Source organism: Notothenia rossii (genome assembly GCF_949606895.1).
Source record: "Notothenia rossii genome assembly, chromosome: 2".
In the NCBI taxonomy this organism is placed as follows: Eukaryota; Metazoa; Chordata; class Actinopteri; order Perciformes; family Nototheniidae; genus Notothenia; species Notothenia rossii.
Window position 1 is genome coordinate 36,242,406 of NC_136904.1, and position 20,795 is coordinate 36,263,200.

Sequence of the window (20,795 nt, forward strand, 5' to 3'; positions counted from 1 at the left end):
CCTTGTTCTTCTCAAACATATCTGTTCCCCTAAATTAATTGGCTCCATCGAAATTCAAACAACCTCTGAAAACAGGTAGTAAGCAAATGATTTTGTGCTTTGTACAACAAGATTGCTTTCCGAAAACACCCCACAGAGACACTGTATCAAGTTGAGGTAACAGTAACTTGAACATGTCGTTAAGAGGCATCAAGATGAGGCGCCTAAATCAATGAATGGTATCCTTAGCAACAAGCGTCAAAGGGGCTCCAAATTGCACTGCAGTGAACAAGGAAGAAAGTGATACATTACAGTTGGATCCATCTATATCTTCATCTTTTAAAAGTTACGTACCTGCTGGGTTGATTTTGTGGGAATGGGATGACAATGAGCTGAGAGTTGGGAATAATTGCGGTCCACTCCTTCATCCTTGCTGCCTGAAATGAAAAAGAAAACACATGAACTGGATATGCACACATATGGTAATTTTAAGTGTCACAAGCAGATTTCCAAAGAGACACACAGACAGAAACTCAGAATATGTATGTTATGTGCTCTGGGGCAGAGTAATATGGTCCCATGATTTTTCCTGGCGGCTGCAGAGTGGCTATTTTAAGCTGTACGTTTAAGACTCAGACAACCTGCTTCATTAAATAAATGACTGACTGCGGGGAGCAAAAAAAAGTTTCCAAGCGTGTACATTGGTGTGTATATTTGCATATGTGATTAAGCATTTGTGAGGCTGTGTGCGAGAGAGTTCAGCCATCCACAGAGGAAGCTGTAATCTCAATCTCTGTCTTGATGAAAAATACATTTTTTTTTTTTTTCCTGTAATTTAACTCGTCGTAGCAGCACTGAGTTCTCCTTTGACAATTGAATCCATTGGAGCTATGTTTAGCCACTGCCTGAGCATTAGAACATACAAGTACATACAGTGGGGCAAAAAAGTATTTAGTCAGCCACCAATTGTGCAAGTTCTCCCACTTAAAAAGATGAGAGAGGCCTGTAATTTTCATCCTATATACCTCAACTATGAGAGACAAAATGAGAAAAAAAAAATCCAGAAAATCACATTGTCTGATTTTTAAAGAATTTATTTGCAAATTGTGGTGGAAAATAAGTATTTGGTTACCTGCAAACAAACATGATTCCTGGCTCTCACAGACCTGTAACTTCTTATTTAAGAGCCTCCTCTGTCCTCCAATTGTTAACTGTATTAATGGCACCTGTTTGAACTCGTTATCAGTATAAAAGACACCTGTCCACAACTTCCAACCTTCACACTCCAAACTCCACTATGGCCAAGAAAAGAGCTGTCAAAGGACACCAGAAACAAAATTGTAGACCTGCACCAGGCTGGGAAGACTGAATCTGCAATAGGTAAGCAGCTTGGTGTGAAGAAATCAACTGTGGGAGCAATTATTAGAAAATGGAAGACATACAAGACCACTGATAATCTCCCTCGATCTGGGGCTCCACGCAAGATCTCACCCTGTGGGGTCAAAATGATCACAAGAACGGTGAGCAAAAATCCCAGAACCACACGCGGGGACCTAGTCAATGATCTGCAGAGAGCTGGGACCAAAGTAACAAAGGCTACCATCAGTAACACACTACGCCGCCAAGGACTCAAATCCTGCAGTGCCAGACGTGTCCCCCTGCTTAAGCCAGTACATGTCCAGGCCCGTCTGAAGTTTGCCAGAGAGCATTTAGATCAGGGGTCGGCAACCCCTGGCACGCGTGCCAGCATTGGCACGCAGCACCGTAACCAGTGGCACACTAGGAATAAGTGGAATAAACGTGCAATAATATTTGAATTGTATTTTCGGATCCTGAACGAGACCGCCGCCAGAGCGCGTCTACCTGCAGAAGCCATGCACGCAATGCAGCCCCGCTGACTTTCTGCCGCTTTCCTCCGTGGTGCGGTGCTGATCGTTTCACCACAGAGGAAAGCCCTTCACAAATTGCAGTAGGCCCGGCGCTGGGCCTACCCATAAGGAGCTGTACAAATGCCGCAGTTTTTGCGTGGCTGTGTCTTTAGTTGAAAGCCCAGTGGCGATCTGCTCATCGAAATAATATGCTACAAAGGGGCGGACTGGCCATCTGTGTGTTGAACTTTCCTGTCGGCTCCCAGACCGTAGTCGAGGAGGGCAGCAGCAACAAGGTTCAATAACCCACTTTAGCTTAAATGACTGGAGAGAGGCGAGCTCTTCTTGGGAGGCCGTTGCATTTATTTAGCTGTTCTTCTGTTTCACAAAATACATCATAGACCTCTGTTTTTCTGCTGCCTCGTTTCACTTCCAGAAACATACAAACATTCCCTCACTGTCGCTCTGCCATCCACACATGCACAAGCCACACCCCTCTCTCTCTCTCTCTTAAAGGGACAGCGATCTCATCTCACTCTGCATGACCCTAATATCATAACATGTGTGTTCTGGAGAATCACAGAACGGACGATTTTCCTTATTATTATGCCGTTTAAACCAATTATTTAAATGTGGTAAATGTGTAAGTTTCGTTGACAGGTCCACACTCTGATTCCCCGCAGCGAGGCTCCCCCCGCCCTCCGGCTGATAGTTCACGAGCGTCAAGCTCCTCAACCCCTCCCCCCCCCACCATTGATAATTCTCGATTGTCGGCACGCTGATAACAATTTTTTTTTTAAAATGGCACTTCATATCGAAAAGGTTGCCGACCCCTGATTTAGATGATCCAGAAGAGGATTGGGAGAATGTCATATGGTCAGATGAAACCAAAATAGAACTTTTTGGTAAAAACTCAACTAGACGTGTTTGGAGGAGAAAGAATGCTGAGTTGCATCCAAAGAACACCATACCTACTGTGAAACCTGGGGGTGGAAACATCATGCTTTGGGGCTGTTTTTCTGCAAAGGGACCAGGACGACTGATCCGTGTAAAGGAAAGAATGAATGGGGCCATGTATCGTGAGATTTTGAGTGACAACCTCCTTCCATCAGCAAGGGCATTGAAGATGAAACGTGGCTGGGTCTTTCAGCATGACAATGATCCCAAACACACCGCCCGGGCAACGAAGGAGTGGCTTCGTAAGAAGCTTTTCAAGGTCCTGGAGTGGCCTAGCCAGTCTCCAGATCTCAACCCCATAGAAAATCTTTGGAGGGAGTTGAAAGTCAGTGTTGCTTAGCGACAGCCCCAAAACATCACTGCTCTAGAGGAGATCTGCATGGAGGAATGGGCCAAAATACCAGCAACAACTGAAGTGTGAAAACCTTGTAAAGACTTACAGAAACCGTTTGACCTCTGTCATTGCCAACAAAGGGTATATAACAAAGTATTGAGATGAACCTTTGTTATTGACCAAATACTTATTTTCCACCATAATTTGCAAATAAATTCTTTAAAAATCAGACAATGTGATTTGCTGGATTATTTTTTTCTCATTTTGTCTCTCATAGTTGAGGTATACCTAGGATGAAAATTACAGGCCTCTCATCTTTTTAAGTGGGAGAACAATTGGTGGATGACTAAATACTTTTTTGCCCCACTGTACATACTCTTAGGTGACTTATTATTGCCACAACATTTTTCTTTTACTGTCTAGCACTTACTTACTGAATTTGTGTGCATATTGAGAGTATTGAGATGTCATCCGTATATTGTGTGATTTTGTTTGACAAGAGAATACAGGGACCGCCACTCAAAATCACATCACTGCAACAAGACAGAGATGGAAACATTGGCAGCGCTCTTCATCATATTTTGAAAAAAAGCCTTTGGGGTAAAACCTCAAGTTCTGTTTGGTCTCCTATGTCATATTTCCCATTTATCGTCTATTGCATTTTATTCATGGATTGGTTTAATACTCAATTCTGATTAGTCAATTTGGACATTTCAGAGGTTGTTAATACTCGCTTACACACCACTGCTAAGGAGAACAGACCGTTGCCAAGGAGGATCAAGGGTCTATGTGCAGTCATATCAATTCGCAGAAATTAGTCTGGTAAATTTAACGTCAGCGGTGGACACTATACATTCGTTTTCATCCATCAGAAAACACCATGGATTACTTTTTGAATCTCTGCTTTTATATATGTGTAGACCATGAAAACTTTGGCTTCTTCATGGCTAAACTGTCCCCAGTAAAGAGAAGAAAAATAGAATAAGAGAAGGAAAGAGGTAGACAGAGCGCTGGATGTAAGAGAAATCAACAGAATAAGACCGACAGGAAGTAAACACTAACCGGAACACAGTGTGGGCTCTGGCATTGTTCAAAGACTTGTTAATGGAAAAGAAAATGTGAACAGACTTGGACAGTTACAGAAACACCTCGATCAGTGCTGCCGTCATTTCAAGTTACATTGTTGTTTCCACAGTTCCATCCCTTTTAATGTTGTGGAACGGACTATTATTTTCTTAGCGGAAGCAATACAATCATTTTGTATCAATATTGTGATTCAAGTCGCTGTTTTTTTTAGCATTTGGCCATGAAAGAGGTTTAATAACTTATATATACTTTTTTCTTACACACACGTACTGTTGACCCACACTGGTGTTTCCAAATATGTTGCCTGATTAGTCCTTCCCAGCGCCATATAGATAGAAGAGTTACGACATCTCCGTTCACTCCAATAGACCAGTTTTTTTACAGCAATGGCGGATCGTGGAGCTCTCAATAGTTCCCCGGAAGTTAGTTTGCCGCTGACTTGCGGGGCTATCTGCGGCTAGCAGCGCAGTAGAGTTGCAGCATAATAGACCGTTCGTGTTGGACTTTTAAAGGTAAGAAGACGTTTAAAGATTTATATTGCGGATATTACCAGCACGTCTGAGTCAAATTAACATGTGTATTAAAGGATGTTAGTGGATTCCGTGAAGATTATCCCTAAATCAGTAGATTTAGGGAACGTTTACAGATAACAGATTAGGCTAGGATTCCGGATAACGTTAGCAACACAAGTTAACCACAAACAGCCTATTAATCCCTTCTCCTGGTGTTATTTCAACTCAACGTTGTGGAATTACGGCCCGTCCACACTACAGCTTCAAAAAAAGCTTGCCGGCGGGCGTGTCTGAAGCTCGACCAACAACCAATCACATGAATCTCCCGCCCCTGACACACAAGCAGCGGTTTGATTGGCTAGAGCTTGTACTGGCATATTATTTGATTGGCTGACGCTTCCACCGAAAGCTTCAGAAGCTTCAAAAGTTGAACATTGCTCAACTTTTGCAGCCTGAAACGCCAGGAAAGCTCCGCTCTGCTACCCACAATTCAGTTCGGCGAAAAGCGAGGCAACGTGACGTCACCCCATTCAAAGTGAATGGACAGACGCGTTGGAAACCGTTTTGTAGTGTGGACGGGCCGTTAGAGAAAAGGGGCTTCTTAACGTGCTTTTATCCGGGGTGGAGGGAGTTAAATATTAGTTAAATATAACATTGGAGCGTGTGATTGTAGTGGGTGGAGATGGTGAAATGAGGATATCCATTTTAGAGTTCCAGCTAGTATAATATAGTTCACGTTAGACAATAATAAGGAAGAGAGCTATTTGTGTGATACATCGCTATTGATATCGATTTAGAGTGCATATTTGAGACTTCCAAACAGTAAACAAAAACTTAACTTATGGGTGAGGGTTTTTAGCAGAGCCATATGATGTCCTTGTGATTCTGTTGATTATTACCTCTCTGTATTATGTTGCAGCTCAGCTGATTTTGGATTGATGGCAAAGGGAGAGGGACTTAAGTGAGAGTGAAAACACAAGGTAAGTTTCAAATAGGTCAGCAATTTCCCATCCTATAGGTTGCTAGATGTATCTAACCCTTTCTCCTGTCTCCCTCTATCAGCACAAGAACCCCAGGGGGATTCAATGGAGCCTGAAGACCTGCAATGAGACCCTCACCCTGAGCCTGAGTCTCAACTCCCAGAGTTCTGCAAGCCTCTCCCTGTTCCTTATTTTTGATTAAACAGACGTTAAGCTTCCCAATGATGTGGTCTTCGTTTTGTGAAGTATATGATTACCTCACATATGTTGTTGCTGTTGTTGTCTTTTGTGATGGTTAAATTACTCCTGCTGACTTGAGCCAGCCATTATTTCCTCCTCTCTGTGTCAGTGGGGAAACTTTACATGTGTACTCCTTTCTCTGAGCGCTTGGAGCATCCCCCGGCAGCACAGCAAACCATGGGGGAGACGATATGCCAGGACAACACAGAGGAAAAGGCACAGACAAACTGCATGATATGCTATTCAATGTTTATTAAATTCCATTTATTTACAATGGATGTTCCTAAAACAACACATTTAACATCAACATCATGCTGCTGCTGGTGCTTTGACTCAGTTGACAATCATTGATAGGCACCTGTGGGTCTCCTGTCCTTTCTGAAAGTCATAAAGATTACATTAGTACTTTAGATTACTTGTGTCCTCAATTACCAGGGGATTACTGAAACCACCATGAATTAAAGAAATGGTAGAAATGTATCTAATCTGAATTTTGAAACCTTCCTTCCCATCCCCTCCCTCTAAATATATCAATAAACATTAGGATGTGATGCTCCTGACTACCATACAGGTTTAAGAAGATAATATTTGTTTTAAAGAATTCTAAGCAATAGACAACAGGCTCTTTCACCAAGGCAACGTTAGCCTAACATGTATATTTTAACAGGTAAGATAGCTGTTCACACTATGTATATTTTTCTACTTTTTGTAATGCTATTTTATTTCTATTTAAGATGTTTACATTTTTGATTGTTTAATTATAGTCTTTTTACTGTCTAATGTACAATGCCTTGTCTTTTGCTGCTGCAGCGTAAACATTTCCCCAATAGGTATCAATAAAGTACTTCTTATTTTATCTTAATCCTCAAATATTAGCAAATGTTACTTTAAAAAAAAAACATTGATGTAACTACATACACATATCGATATGTTGTATAAATATTGCAAATCAAAACCTTTATTGACTACTAATTACCAAAAATTGCATTTCTATCCTGGTATTAATGCATTCAAATCGTGATTCAATGGCCCGCCACGTACTTCCGGGGAACTATTGAGTCTCCCTGAACCACGTGACGATCAAGCATTTTGGTCCTCCGCTGTCGTAACTCTTTTCTCTATATAATAATAATAATGCATTTATTTTATATAGGCGCCTTTCAAGGCTCTCAAGGTCGCCGCACAAACACATAGAAAACAAGATACACAATACATAACACCAGCATAAGAGACATAAACAAGACAAAGCAGTATATAAATCAATCAAATAACCAAATAAATAAAAACAGAGGATGTGTGATGGATAATGATCAGGGTGGATATGCGAGTGTGAAGAGATGTGTTTTGAGGCGTGATTTGAAAATGGGGAGATATATATATATATATGGCGCTGGTCCTTCCTAAGACTGTGTGAGCGTGCTTGATTGAAAGCTCCATCACCTCTTGTTTGTTGTTAGTTGTTGTACATGTTTTTTATTTTGGACTTTAGATAGAAACGCTGAAGAAAAAATCTAATTACCACTCACAATATGAATTCTTAGAATGGGCCACATCAGGTAATTCCAAACACAGCATTACCCAGCCTCCGCCTAATTATAGGTCAAGTTATTAGCAGAGTGATTTAAAAAGTTTTGGACCTTTATTATTAAAAAATGCCATTTAGAGAAATATGTTTTTGTTTGTCAGTTTCGCCTTTATTTGAAAGATGACTAAGTAGAAATGGGGAGGAGGTGGTAGACTGTACAAGGGAACTTGGTCATCAGGTTGTCTACTTTTGGTTTGGGAACAACAAATGAACCTCGAGGTGTGGCTCTTTGGCCGACACTAACTTTGTTTTTTTTCGCCGTCGTTTTTGTAATCAGAATCACCAATGTGGGTACAACCAAAAAAACGTTGTAAATTATTTCTCAGATTCCTTGCCCATGGGTGTCCAAACACAACCCTGTGATATATATAGTTACAATTTTCAAATTTCCTATAGGCTGCATGTTTCTATATGATACCCTTTATTTACATCACATTCCTCTTTCTTCTTAGAGCAGAATAGGGCCCTTTTAAAAACACTTGCTTGCTGTTTGACAGCAGCTTGACTTTGCAGTCGTACTCAAAGTTCAAGCTTCATTTCCTTTAGTAGTTTCCACCTTAACGGCCCGTCCACACGGCGGCGTGCGCTGAAGCTTCAAAGCACGCCGCCGTGTGGACACTGCGTAAGGCTCAACACTTAACGCTGACATATGACATTAGACTGACACAAAATGTATTTAACTTCTTTATGCAACAGGGCTTTGACTTCTGGAAAAAGCCAGCATAAACATTTCTTTCTGTTGGCTTTCTTTCTCCATTACTGTTTAGTCCAAAGTTTGCCTTGTTTTAATTGAACCCTCGCTCCTTAGGGGTTAACAGTTCAACGATCTATACCGCTGGCATTATATTAATGCTTTAAAATCTGTATTCTGGCTATGAAGAATGTCCAATTCTACTTATGGCGGAATCTGGAAATGCTCCTGCTCTTTAATTGTATCTCTCTGTTCCGTATCAATTGAGAGGAACCACATCCCACAGCTATTTTGAAAAAGCGGCAATAATGGCCTTGCTTTTTACATAACAAGCACATTCTTTCCGCCAGCCATTGGAAAAGCTTAGCTGTTGGAAAGCGCTGCCGTCGGTTGCAGCAACTGGCGGGGGAGTGAAGCTGGAGACACGTCAGCCTTCACCACTGCTGCCTGGGAGCAGATCTGATCTGGCTGTTTGGAAGAGGAAAGTGTTCCCAAGTCTTCAGAGAGCAAAGAGAGACACTCTGGTTCAAAGCCAGGGAAACTGGCACACTACGAGAGAGCAACTGAGGGGGACATGTACAGAGATGGAGGGTGAGGGACACACAGGGAGAGAGTGAGAGTGACAAGGAGGGGACTGATTAGAGAAGTAAACCACTTTGAGCAGCAAAGGGAATCCCCTGGGTGGAAGATAAGTGAACCGGAGGAGAGAGACGGGGAGGAGGCGAATGAAGGGAAGGAATGATTGGACAGAAGATGGAAGGTATCCAAGTAGATTTGAACAAAACCACGACTGTGAAACAGCATGCGGGACTGTTATTGTGAAGGAGACAATCATAAAGGGCCCAGCAGGGGAGAGAATGGAAGCAGGACAGATATAAAGAGTGAGAGAAATAAAAAAATAAAAAAAGGGATAAATCAAGAGAGGCGATGAAGAGAAAGATCCAAACCCGCCGACTGAGCAGGGTGGTGTAGCGGTCAGGGTCCTAAAGAGCTTCTCCTCCTCATTACAGGTATGTTATAGAGCAGGGGTTCCCAACCTTTATCGTGCCAAAGACCGGCAGATGCATTAAAAAAAAATCGCGGACCTGTTGTCAATTTTAGCTGATTTTAATATTTACTCACCAGCAGGTGGCAACAGAGGCTAATTGTATTTAACAGCCTTAAGAAATTTAAAACCAGGATACAATTAAAAACAAAAAAATTAGGACCGCTTTACAAATATTAATATAATATATAATATAATATAGCCTAATATAGGTGGCAACAGTGGCTAATTGTATGTAACAGCCTGAACAAATAATAGAACAATATGCATCCAAAACATATTAACGTTTAAAACCAGGATATAATTAAAACAAATTTGGACCACTGTACACATATTGATATAACTGAAATGTCAAGGAGACCCCGGGGCTTGTTTGCCAGCCATAATAACGTCATACGGGGGCGTTCGTTCCCGTGCACTCCGACAGCATTTAGCACTACATCGAGATTAAGATTAATTTATTTTGGGAACACCCACATACCTATGGAGTTGGCCAGATGTGTGTACATTACTGTTCATGGTCATTTGAAAACAAATGCCGTTGTTGGACACACACAAACAAACCAAACATACACACACAAACAGCGGAGCTGAGCAGAGCACATACACACACACACCATGCGCCTTTGTGACCGGACATTTCCTTCATACAACGAGTAATAGGGGGAATAATCGGGCCGTTCGAGGTGTGTGTGTGAAACGTAGCAGCCTGCAGTGGGGAACACAGTGAAGGCGGTGTGTACGCGCCGGTGCTGCACTTCTCAGAGGCTGCCTCCTGATGCTGCAGCCATTTCATGAAGTGAAGGAGGTTTTACAAATAAAAAAAATATCTCTACGCCCCTGGCCGCAATGTCCTTAAAATGAAGTCCGAGTTTGAAATATATCTCAAACAATGTATGCACTGCCATTTCCCCACGTAAACATAACAGTCTGCGATTAAACGGTTGTCTCCTGTGTGCTCCACTTCCTATTGGCGCACCGGTAACTTTCTCTGTGCACGAGAGGCTGAGACCTTATGCTAACCAATTTTGATTCATTTTGTATGTTTTGGATGAAATAATATGACTGGTATAGGTGCAAAAATAAAAAATAATCTTTTTTTTATAAAATATTTTTAAATATTTATAATTCTGCAAATATTACGATAAACTCACAGCTATTTCGCGGCCCGGCAGTAACACCTCCGCGGCCCAGTACCGGTCCGTGGCCCGGGGGTTGGGACCCCCTGTTATAGAGTAACTCCAGTCCCTGGTCCCTCTGGGTATAAAAAACCTACTCCGCATAATGGGCCGCATCGTTAGGCATTCATTAATTCACTTTGTAGAAGGAATGGATGAGGATGAGGGAAAAAGAGATCACATTTCTTTGCTTAGGAAAAAGGAGTGTGTGCGGGAAAGGGGGACAACAAAGAGCTTGTCTGAGCGACTGTTCTCCTGCACACTACAGCTTCAGAGTCTCAGGCCGACCCATCTACAATTCTAATCAGCTGCTTGACGAAGATCTTGGTATACCACACGGGAAAGGGGGGGAAAAGAAAGCTCCCTGTCGTGCCTGATATTCAGTGTGACAAGTGAGAGGAGAGAAAGCAGAGATGAGATGGATGTGGAGATAGTGGAAGTGAAGAATGCTGACATTTGAAGAAGTGTAGTGAGGAAATGTTGCTGACGAATAGATTAAAAACATCAACCCAATCAATAATTTACGATTTTAATATAACGCTGGCTTGTCGTATGACGGGAGGCACATATATGCTACATCCAGAGTCACTCATACTGTACGTCCTCTACTCTCAGGCTTGTCAAACAGATATGTTTGCATTTTAATGTAAAGGGTTTTAATGTAAAGGGTTGTTTATATATATATATATATATATATATATATATATATATATATATATATATATATATATATACATACATATGTAAAGGGTTGCGATATTCCTTTTTTCAAGTGGGGAGGTTTGCTGAACCTTTTTCAATTCTCCCTACATTATAACCAGGATATGGAATCTATCTACCATAAAGAGGCAATTTCTCTTCTTTACTTGGATCACTAGATGGGACGAGGAAAAGATCTTTCTCTCACTGCCACTTTACTGCCAAATTTTGCCTCTAGATCCTCAGTATTCTGTCATATTCATTGTGCCAAAATTGGGCTCTTTCTAATACGAGAGCTACAAAATAAGCATCTTAAAAAGTAACTGCTATAACACTTTGTTAGTAACACTTAATGCTCATAGTTTTTTTAAGATTATGTTTTTGGACACCAGTGTCTTTTTTAAAGAGAGAGAGGGTTGAAAGAGGGAGACAGAGGGGATTAACCGCGTAAATTATAACCGATCGGATTAGATTATTAAAGGGGCCCTATTATGCTCATTTACAGGGCTCATATCTGTATTCTGTGTCTCTGATGTGACATGTCTCCATGCTTTAATGTTCAAAAAACTCTTTATTTTTCTCAAACTGCCTGTGCTGCAGCACCTCTTTTCACCCCCTGTCTGAAACCAGAGCCCAGTCTGCTCTGATTGGTTAGCTGGCCGGCTCTGTTGTGATTGGTCAACTCCCTCTGGAGGAAACTTTGGGATTTTAGCCTTGAGGAATGAGTTGAGATAAATATATGAGGGGTGATTAGCCTGCAATGGATATATGGGTACCACTTTACAATAAAACTACCCTTATAAAGGGTTTACGAATAGTTTGTAATTAATTAATTAATTAGGTTGTGAACACTTTATAAATCCTTAATAAGCTTTTAGACATGAGATAAACAGGGCAACTGTGACGGTTGCTTGCCAAATAGTGAGCCCACATTTATCTGTACTGCTAAGCTAATTGGCTACTTAGCTTACTTCGCCTTCTTCATCAGCCAGCATCCTTGGTATCTTTTGTTAACTGAGTTGATTCTCGCTAAGTAGCCAACATAAGGCTTAGTCATCTTGCCAAATAGTGAGCCTGTGTTGATGTATGAGAACTATGTTAGAACTGGTTTATAAATGGTTCTTAATGATTAATAAAGCGTTTACAACATAATTCATAACCTAATTATAAACCCTTTATGAATCCATTATAAGGGTAGTCTTATTGTAAAGTGGTACCAAATATGAAGTGGAGCCAAATCTTGCTTTTTTGAATGTCTTGTTAAATCAAGAAAGAATATGTTGTTTTATCTCACTGTTCTTGGCTCTATAGATACCCACAAGTATTTGCATAGTCAGTGAAAAAAATAATATTTAATAATATGTCCTTTTTAAATTGTCTTCATTCACCACAAGATTAAAACAACGTTTTACTTGTTTGTATTTAAGAGAATAAACAGGATCCACAAATACATATGCAAACCAAATAATTGCAATAGAAAACTGGAGATATTGAACAAATGATTGCAAGTTGTAAGTGTTGTTATTTTTGGGTTAAGGTAATAAACATTGATCAATTATTTCTTAAGTCAGTCAAAATAAATGTGTGGACTATCAGTTTCACCAATACTCCTGTTATGGGCTTCCCTCATTTGCAAACCTTTTGAAGACATCCTCATTCGATATGAACAGCAGTTTAAAGCAGTATCTTGTTGCTTCCACTGCGGCTTGATTAGGAAGTAACAACCTCAAGCAGGTACGAAAGGATTTTTCAGGGTTAGGCAGACAATGTGTTTTTTGTTTAGCATTGCTGATGACAAGAGAACATTGACTTGTTTTCAATCTTTTGTTTCTGAAGCACACAGCTCTCCTTTTCTCTTTCTGCTGTAGGTGTCATACACACCTCTATAACTGCATCTAAACATTATGTGAGAGCGTACAGTCTGTGGCCAGGTTATATAACCCTCTTATATTTCCTCACCGTCTCTCCGGGCTTCCGGGGGATGCCGACGAAAAGGTGATCCAGGAAGTTGGCGCTGCGTCCGAGGCCCAGCACAGTGTAGGGCAGCTGAAGGGAGAAGTGGGCAGACTGGCTCAACTGACCCGCTGCAGAAAGGGAGGGAGAGAAGAGACAATTCCTAATGTTACAAAACCGTATCATTATATAGTGTTGGGCGCAGTGTTTCGGTCCCATTCCAATCAGACAACGGTGGTCCCCAGAGGATGATTACTAACTTTGGAGTTTACCTTTAATTTATTCTAGTGCCAACCTCAGGTTTTGTCTCTAGTTAATCTCAAAAATCGTTCCTTTTTCTACAAAAATGTTTGGTACATAGAGAATAAATGTGCTTGGTGATCTCCTGATTTTTCTCCAAGTGTTCACCGACCCATTGACATATCTTAACATCTACTGTACGATACAAATCTGGCAGTGGTAATTTGAAAACAATGTACCTTACTGACTTTTCCTCTAGGGCCACCAACAGGTCCACATTGGTGGTTTTTAGCGAAATATCTCAACAACTGGTTAGAAAGACTGCCATGAAATGTGGCGCACAGATTGACTGTATGTTCCATTCAGGGTGAATTGTTATAACTTTAGTGAACCGTTAACTTTTCATCAAACCCCACCATTAAGTCTAAATTGTTATGTATCATGACTGAATCCAAGCAATATGAATGGTATTCCGCATATGCTTTACAATGCTAACCTGTTAAGATTTTAACAAATTAAACATTGTCCCTGCAGAACGTGAGCATGCAAAAACAACTTCATGAACATGTCCATCTGTGTGTCCATCTGTCTGTCTATCTGTCTTTCTGTCGGTCCTTCGTTTTTCAACAACCGTTCATCCGATCATTGGTTGGTGACAGCATTGTCGAGTGCAAGTTCGGGACATATTTATTAGTAGTGCGTAATGTACACACTGTATAGTGTATTGTGAGGAGAACCCTTTTAGCTTACGATTGCTCTACAAGAAGGGCAGCTAGTTCTCTGTGACAGTGTTGGGGATGACATACGGCAAATGGGGAACAAATACATGGGCAGTCAGCTCTACTAACTGAGCATTACGGCGGCCCCATTCATGACTTTTCTGCCCAATACAACAGCTTGAATAGCCAGTTGTATATTATCATAACTCCCGATTGTTTCAGTGATCTGTAGCTTTACAGCCCTGCTTTCCTAAAGTAATCATTAAAGTCTAATGTAATGTTATCAGCTCTAACCTAACCTATCCTGACCATGACTGTCAATGACAAGACTAAAGTTATGGTAATGAGGGGGATCAGGAATAAACACACAGACAGGAATGTCTGGGCCAGAGGGACTGTAGCATGAGACCTTGACATGAAGAGCATCATAAAAGATACAAATCAGTGTGAGACACCTGAGGCCAATCCAACACCTCTCCTCGTCTCCTCAAACCACCTCCCTCCTCCTCCTTACTTGCTATCCTCATCTAACCCTCAGTCTCTGTTTCTCCTCTCCCCTGATACATCTCTCCTATGGCCCTTTCTCCTCCCGCTTCCCCTTCTTCTGCTCGTCTCCCTCCACTCTCCCCTTCAGCTGCTGTATCTCGTCCACGCCACCCAACTCTGCAAGTGCAGCTGCCATAAATCAACCTCTGCGTGGTAAACAAAGAGAGGGAAGGAGAGAGAGAGAGGTGGAAGAAGAGAGAAAGCAAGCCTCAAGGCTGCCAATGATCAGAACTAATGTGGATGGACTCTGTATTCCAGGCAGAGAGCAGCAAAACAGCATTGCTCCTCTCTTTATTTTATGTTGTAAGGGGCTTGTTATATGGGCTTTTGTGCATGTAAATGGTCTGCAAAAGCTAAAATCCCAAACTTCCCCCCAGAGGGAGTTCTCTCCTACACACTCCCCCCTGCCTGAAACGCCTCCATTGGATTCTTAAGGTAACTTCCGTAACATTATGATATCACTATCGCTTCTATTGGTTAGCGCTCCAACACATTGTATGATAAGGGAAGGGACATCTCTAAACGGTTGACCAATAACAACAAAGCCAACCAGCTAACCAATCAGAGCAGACTGGGCTCTGGTTTCAGACAGAGGGTGAAAAGAGGTGCTGCAGCACAGAAAGTACGAGAAACATAAAGACCTTTTGGAACATTAAAGCATGTAAACAGTAGAGGCACAAAATACAAATATGAACCTGAAAATGAGCATAATATTGCCCTTTTAAATCTTGGTCTAATTTACAACAATGTCAAATTCATTTTTGGCCACTTCAGCTGAACCTCGGTCAGGTCAGTCCAGCTCAATATTTCCATTCTTTCTTTGAGATTGTACAACAAAAGCTAGCATTTTACCTTAGGAACATCACACTTCGGAGTACAAATTGTCAGTCAGTGGTTTTAAGGGAGTCATTTTAGGGTAAAACCAGCAGTGGCATTTTTAAGGATGTATTGTATGTTGGTGCAGTGAAAGCTTGTCCATGATGTGGCTCCAAATGGTCTGAGTGATGAATAGACCCATTGACTTTTGCCACCTTCTACCCGGGAAAGCTTTTCATCAGTCATTTATCTCTCTACATTTCTCTTGCTTGCTATCGCCAGCTGTATTCTATTTTCCCAGCTTTTTGCTGCTGGGTTGGTGGGTGTTGTGAAGAGGCAGCATAATTGCCTTAATCGCACACCGCAGATTGCAAAAGAGAGGGGGAGGAAGACAGAAATATTGTCTGTTTCCAGGAGGAGATGGGCAGAGTTTCAAGAACATTGACTTGTTCAGAGTATAGTACAAAGCTCTGCCTTCTATCAGGAAAATCTCTGGGTGTCTGATATTTGTTGAGAGGTGTGTGTAAGTCTGTGGAAGAGAATTACTGACCACGTCAGTAACGTGGAGAGCTGTGTTCTACTGTATGGGATATTTACATGATTTGTAATGAGTAAATTCACTACAACCCAAGGAAGATGACAGGAGGGAGACATTTTGAATCAGATTAACAACTACCGTCGCTATATAGCTATCAGAGACTAACATCTCTGAACAACTTTAGGATGGGTTGCCACAAAATTGACTTTTCTTCTACGTAGCATTAAGACTATATTTGTGTTTTTTATTGGTTTGTTTTTTATTGGATGGATTGACTTTTCATCTACTGCTGGCAACAATAAAAAGTTATCATTGAATTCTCTCTGACACATATCTAAAAAACTTCTTTGGTCATAAAGTAACATTTAAAACATCCCAATATGCATATGCTTTACTTTGTGTTTAGTACAAGCCCCAAAGAAGTAAGCCAGTCACTGAAGCTACATTTCGTTGTGTCCAACCGGTGGTACCAGTCTGTGAGATCATAGGACCCAAAAGCCTTTTCCCATTTGCAAAGAGATGTCTGTAAAACTATCCAGAACAAACGCTTGAATAACCCTTTTTTAAATCATCAGGTTCTAAAAGTTGTAAAATGCACTAGAAGCCAAATTATTTATTTATCCTTCCCATTCATTTGATTGAGCGGAGACCATGTGACACAGTGGATTGGAGGTGGGGCTTAAGCAAAACTCAAGTGTGCATGCTCTATGATCCCAATGATGCGGGTTCTATTCAATCTATAGTCAAACCATTTATGGATTAATCTGCCTCTGAACTACTTTCAAAGAAAAAACCATCCCCAACTTCAATGGTTTGCTAAGTTCTCTTTATACATCCATTGTTTAGTACCGATTAGCAACACGATGCTAAAATGCTAATCTAAGGTGTTGAACTTTGTAAAGATGATACCTGCTACATATCAAATGTTAGCAGTCATTGTGAGCATGTAAGCATTTCTCTCAAAGCTCTGTTGTGCAGTACATTCTCACAGAGCCACTGGCAAGTCCTGTTCCAAGGTGACTTGCAGCCTTATGAAGACATGTAAAACAACTTTGTGTATTCAAATACAGTACAGAAACACACACACCACACTGCTGTGAATCTGCGGGAGATGAAATAATTCATATTCTGGCCTGCAGCGTTTGGTATCCTGACTGAATAATTTCATTACTGAGTAGGAAACACACAGGGAGCTGTCACATAACTGAACCTAGGAGGAAACTCTACACAATTTAAAGTAGTGGAGGGCAAAACTTTTAATTTTTCTTTTATTATTGCCCAAATTCCAGTTCTTCATAAGGGCACTTAACGAACTAGGTCTTTAAACTACTAATCTACATAAATCTTTCCCATCATCAATCAAACAACATACATTTAAAAAGGGTATAGGGCCAATAATGTAATAATACAAAAGCCAACCTATTGTAGCTTGTTAACCAACTACAACTGACACCCTCAGTACATTCATAGAAACTGTAAAGGAGAACAACTCAAATGTACTTGAGGATTGTCACCATGGCAGCAGATCGGCAATAGTCACTGAGGTAAGGAAGATCAAATAGACAAAAACATGGACAATGAACCCAGAGAAAAATACTGTACAAAAAACAAGCATTGAATCAGGGTGCAAAGATCTGCATTGCAAACTAAAATGAAACAACCAAAACTCGCTTCTCAGGGAATAAAGTCACCAAATGTGGTGCTGGTGTGCAAGGAAACACAGCTACTGGATCTGACCAACTAAACCTGTTGTCCATCAATCACCAACATGCAGTTTAGCTCCTTCGAATGAGCTACTCTGCAGCAGCACCTAATGTATGACATCTTCTAATCCAGATCATGTTGTTATTGTGAGGTGGGCTTTATGGTCATACCATTTATTGTTATTGATATTAACAAATCAAATGCCAACAGGGCACAGACTGTTCCGCAGAAAAAGAGCAGGCTGGAATCAACAGGATTTCTGAGTGGGTTGGACCTTTAAGCTGGTTTGGGTTGGATGTTTTTTTTGACAGACTGCTGCTCCCTGTCAGTAGGCGAGAGGTGGACGGCTTGCACTCGGCCACTCAACAGGTTGGAGTGGCTCTGAGTGTGTGTGTGTGTGTGTGTGTGTGTGTGTGTGTGTGTGTGTGTGTGTGTGTGTGTGTGTGTCTGATGGAGGATCAAGAAGGGTCACGTTGCAGGCAGGGAGCCTGGCTGAGCGTCTGCTGAGGTGTGTGTGTGTGTGTGTGTGTCTCTGTGTGTGTGTGTGTGTTGGAAATGTGGCCATGGCTGGAGCAAAGCCATTTCTCAACACAGAGAGGTTGGCAGTACATTATGCAGAGCTGTGTTTGGAGTGACTGTGTTGTGTTTGTTTGTGTGTGCGAGAGCGTGTGTTTTGTCCTAACTCCCTAGGGCAGAGCCATTGGAGGCCTTGGCAGGGAATCCCCCCCGCACCTATGAGTGACAGCCTCCAATCCATCTCTTTAAGGTCAAAGCAGATTCAAACCTGCGAATGTGTGAATATCTCTACGCATATCGCAATTTTACACAACACACTTAAGTGGGCATGCATCAAATTAAACGAGTTAGTGTTCCAGATCCTCATCAAAAATGCATGCACATAAAGAGAAGTTAAGAAACTAAAAAAACAAAAATAATATTGTAGAGGAAACGGCTCTTCTACATCTCAGTGCTTCATTTTTATAATCAAATATTTGGCTGTTTTCTGTCCTTAATAAGTATTGGCCCCACCTACTCAGTCTTCAGTGAACTAAACTCGATCCTGCACTTAACCTTTCTAATCTCAGAGAATGCAACATTTGACACTTTAATAAAAAAAATCGACACCCGAGGCCTAGGCGCTTTCACACCGCATTACTTTCCCCACAAAGGTTAATCAGAACTTAGTTCATGAGAACTCTAGTACAGATCGCGTTCACACCGGAATAAGTCCCTGAGGGAGGATTAGGCAAATGACGTCACTTCGTCTTCTTCTGCTTTGGGTTTACTGGCAGGCCGCAAACAACTTCACGGCGTATACTGCCACCCGAAGATAATAAAATGACGGCTTCAAAAAACTTTTTGGGAGTTTTACGGGGCGTGGTTTTTTAATCTGCCCAGCCAATCAGACATAGGAACCTTTTTCTCCCACGAAAGTCCCTGCTCTCTAGCAGGGACGGAAAAGGGGGTAAAAAGGAACTCATTTTTGTTCCGATTCTTTTTGGTGTGAACGCAACATTTCGGGACTATATTGGAACTAAAGTGGGAAAAGTACTGCGGTGTGAACGCGGCTATTAACTAAAGATTAAGATAAATATACAATATAAAGCTATAGATGAATATAAATATTACATTACGATTTGAATGCCAGGCAAACAAACCAAAAAAAAAAGTTCAGCTTTCATGTGCAGATATGAAGGCAGCTGGACACGATGTTAGCACTGGAAGCTCTCTTGTTCTGTTTGTAGTCCATGTCAACCGATCACATTTTAGGTTTTGGTAATAACAATTCAACTGTCCAGATCCCCACACATGTCTTATGATGATTTAAGTTTTTGATTCGAATATATTGGTACTGTAAACTGGCTACTTGTTAAACAATTTGGTTGTGCACATTGTCTCTCAACTCCAACTCTTGTTTTGCTTATCTAGTTGCTAATTGGACCGAATTGACAGGTCACGGAAAATAAAGTGTTGACCTGTTGGCTACACCCTTGTTTCCAAGACATTTCTAGCATTTCGTGCTCTGAAATATAATTACAACTTCAACATGTTGTGTATAAATAGGTTAGTTTCAGTGTTTCTGAAGGCCACACCAACTACAATCAAAGAAAGGTTTAATACTTATGCCGAAAAGCACTGCCTACAATAAGTACTATAAGTAAATCTTCGACCATTTAATACATTATAAGGCCTATTTATATTCAGAATGAGAATATAATAACTACACAAAGACAAGATATCTGCAGGGTCATCTTCAGGTTCCTCTAATTTCAATGATGTGTAGGCTTAGGGGTTTTATGGTTGGTGGCACATAAGGCCCAAAGCCTTATAAAACCACATTATTATGCTGTGTTTACTTAAAGGTGGGGTAGTTAAGTTTGATAAACCGGCTCAAGATACACTTTTTGTTATATTCCATGGAATGCTCTTAACATCCCGATAGCAATGAATATCTTAAGTGCTTTGACAACAAATCCATAAAAAATTGTTTATCTGTGGAAGCCGTAGTACTGTAAAAAGCACGACCAATCATTTTAGCAGGCCCGGCTAAAATAACTGGATGGCCGCCTGTCAGCCTTCCATCTGTGCACAAACTTATCTGGTTCCCTCATTGGTCATGTGCATGTTCGTGTGTGTTGGAGGAGGGACTCTGTAAGGTAGTGGTAGATTTTTTCCGGCTGTGTATTTTCAAATTCTAGCGCACTCGAGCTGGTTTCTCCAAAATGACCTAACCCACCTTTTAATAACTGGTGTTAGAACAATCTTTGTTTTTATGATAAACACAATCGACTAAAATATGACATTACCACAATAGATGGATGCAACACATGTTTCAGCAGTTGTGAAGCTTTATTTGTTGTTGAGTTTATAATTACGTTTGCAAAGCCCTTCATTGATAAAAAGGTCAGAGTTATCATCAGTATGATATTAAACACTTGTATGCCAATTAAATAATTCCATAATAGCTTTGTTGAATCTGAAGTTGGGATTTGTTGTTATCTGCAAGGTTTTCCTAGCTTGGTAAAATGAATTTTGACTGTACTGTAAATAATTATCATCTCAGCAGAATGCCAGATAGGGAGGATAATTACTTTTTTAAGAAATAAAATCCCTACCCGGATATT

At 40.9% G+C, this 20,795-nt stretch overlaps 2 protein-coding genes across 2 annotated transcripts in view; one reads left to right on the forward strand and one right to left on the reverse strand.

Annotated features, from left to right (window-relative positions):
- Positions 1–5,670, forward strand: part of LOC307029127 (proteasome subunit beta type-3-like) — a 68,500-nt gene extending 62,830 nt beyond the window's left edge. Inside the window, exon 5 of the mRNA XM_079664767.1 lies at positions 5,656–5,670. Within this exon, the coding sequence (XP_079520893.1) occupies positions 5,656–5,664 (9 nt within the window). The 3' untranslated portion in view covers positions 5,665–5,670. The remainder of the gene's footprint in view (positions 1–5,655) is intronic.
- Positions 5,671–6,188: 518 nt separating this feature from the next.
- Positions 6,189–20,795, reverse strand: part of itfg1 (integrin alpha FG-GAP repeat containing 1) — a 188,001-nt gene continuing 173,394 nt past the window's right edge. The window contains exons 15-16 of the mRNA XM_079664764.1: positions 13,114–13,238; positions 6,189–6,334 (exon numbers count right to left, since the gene is read on the reverse strand). Coding sequence (XP_079520890.1) covers positions 6,290–6,334; positions 13,114–13,238 — 170 coding nt within the window. The 3' untranslated portion in view covers positions 6,189–6,289. The remainder of the gene's footprint in view (positions 6,335–13,113; positions 13,239–20,795) is intronic.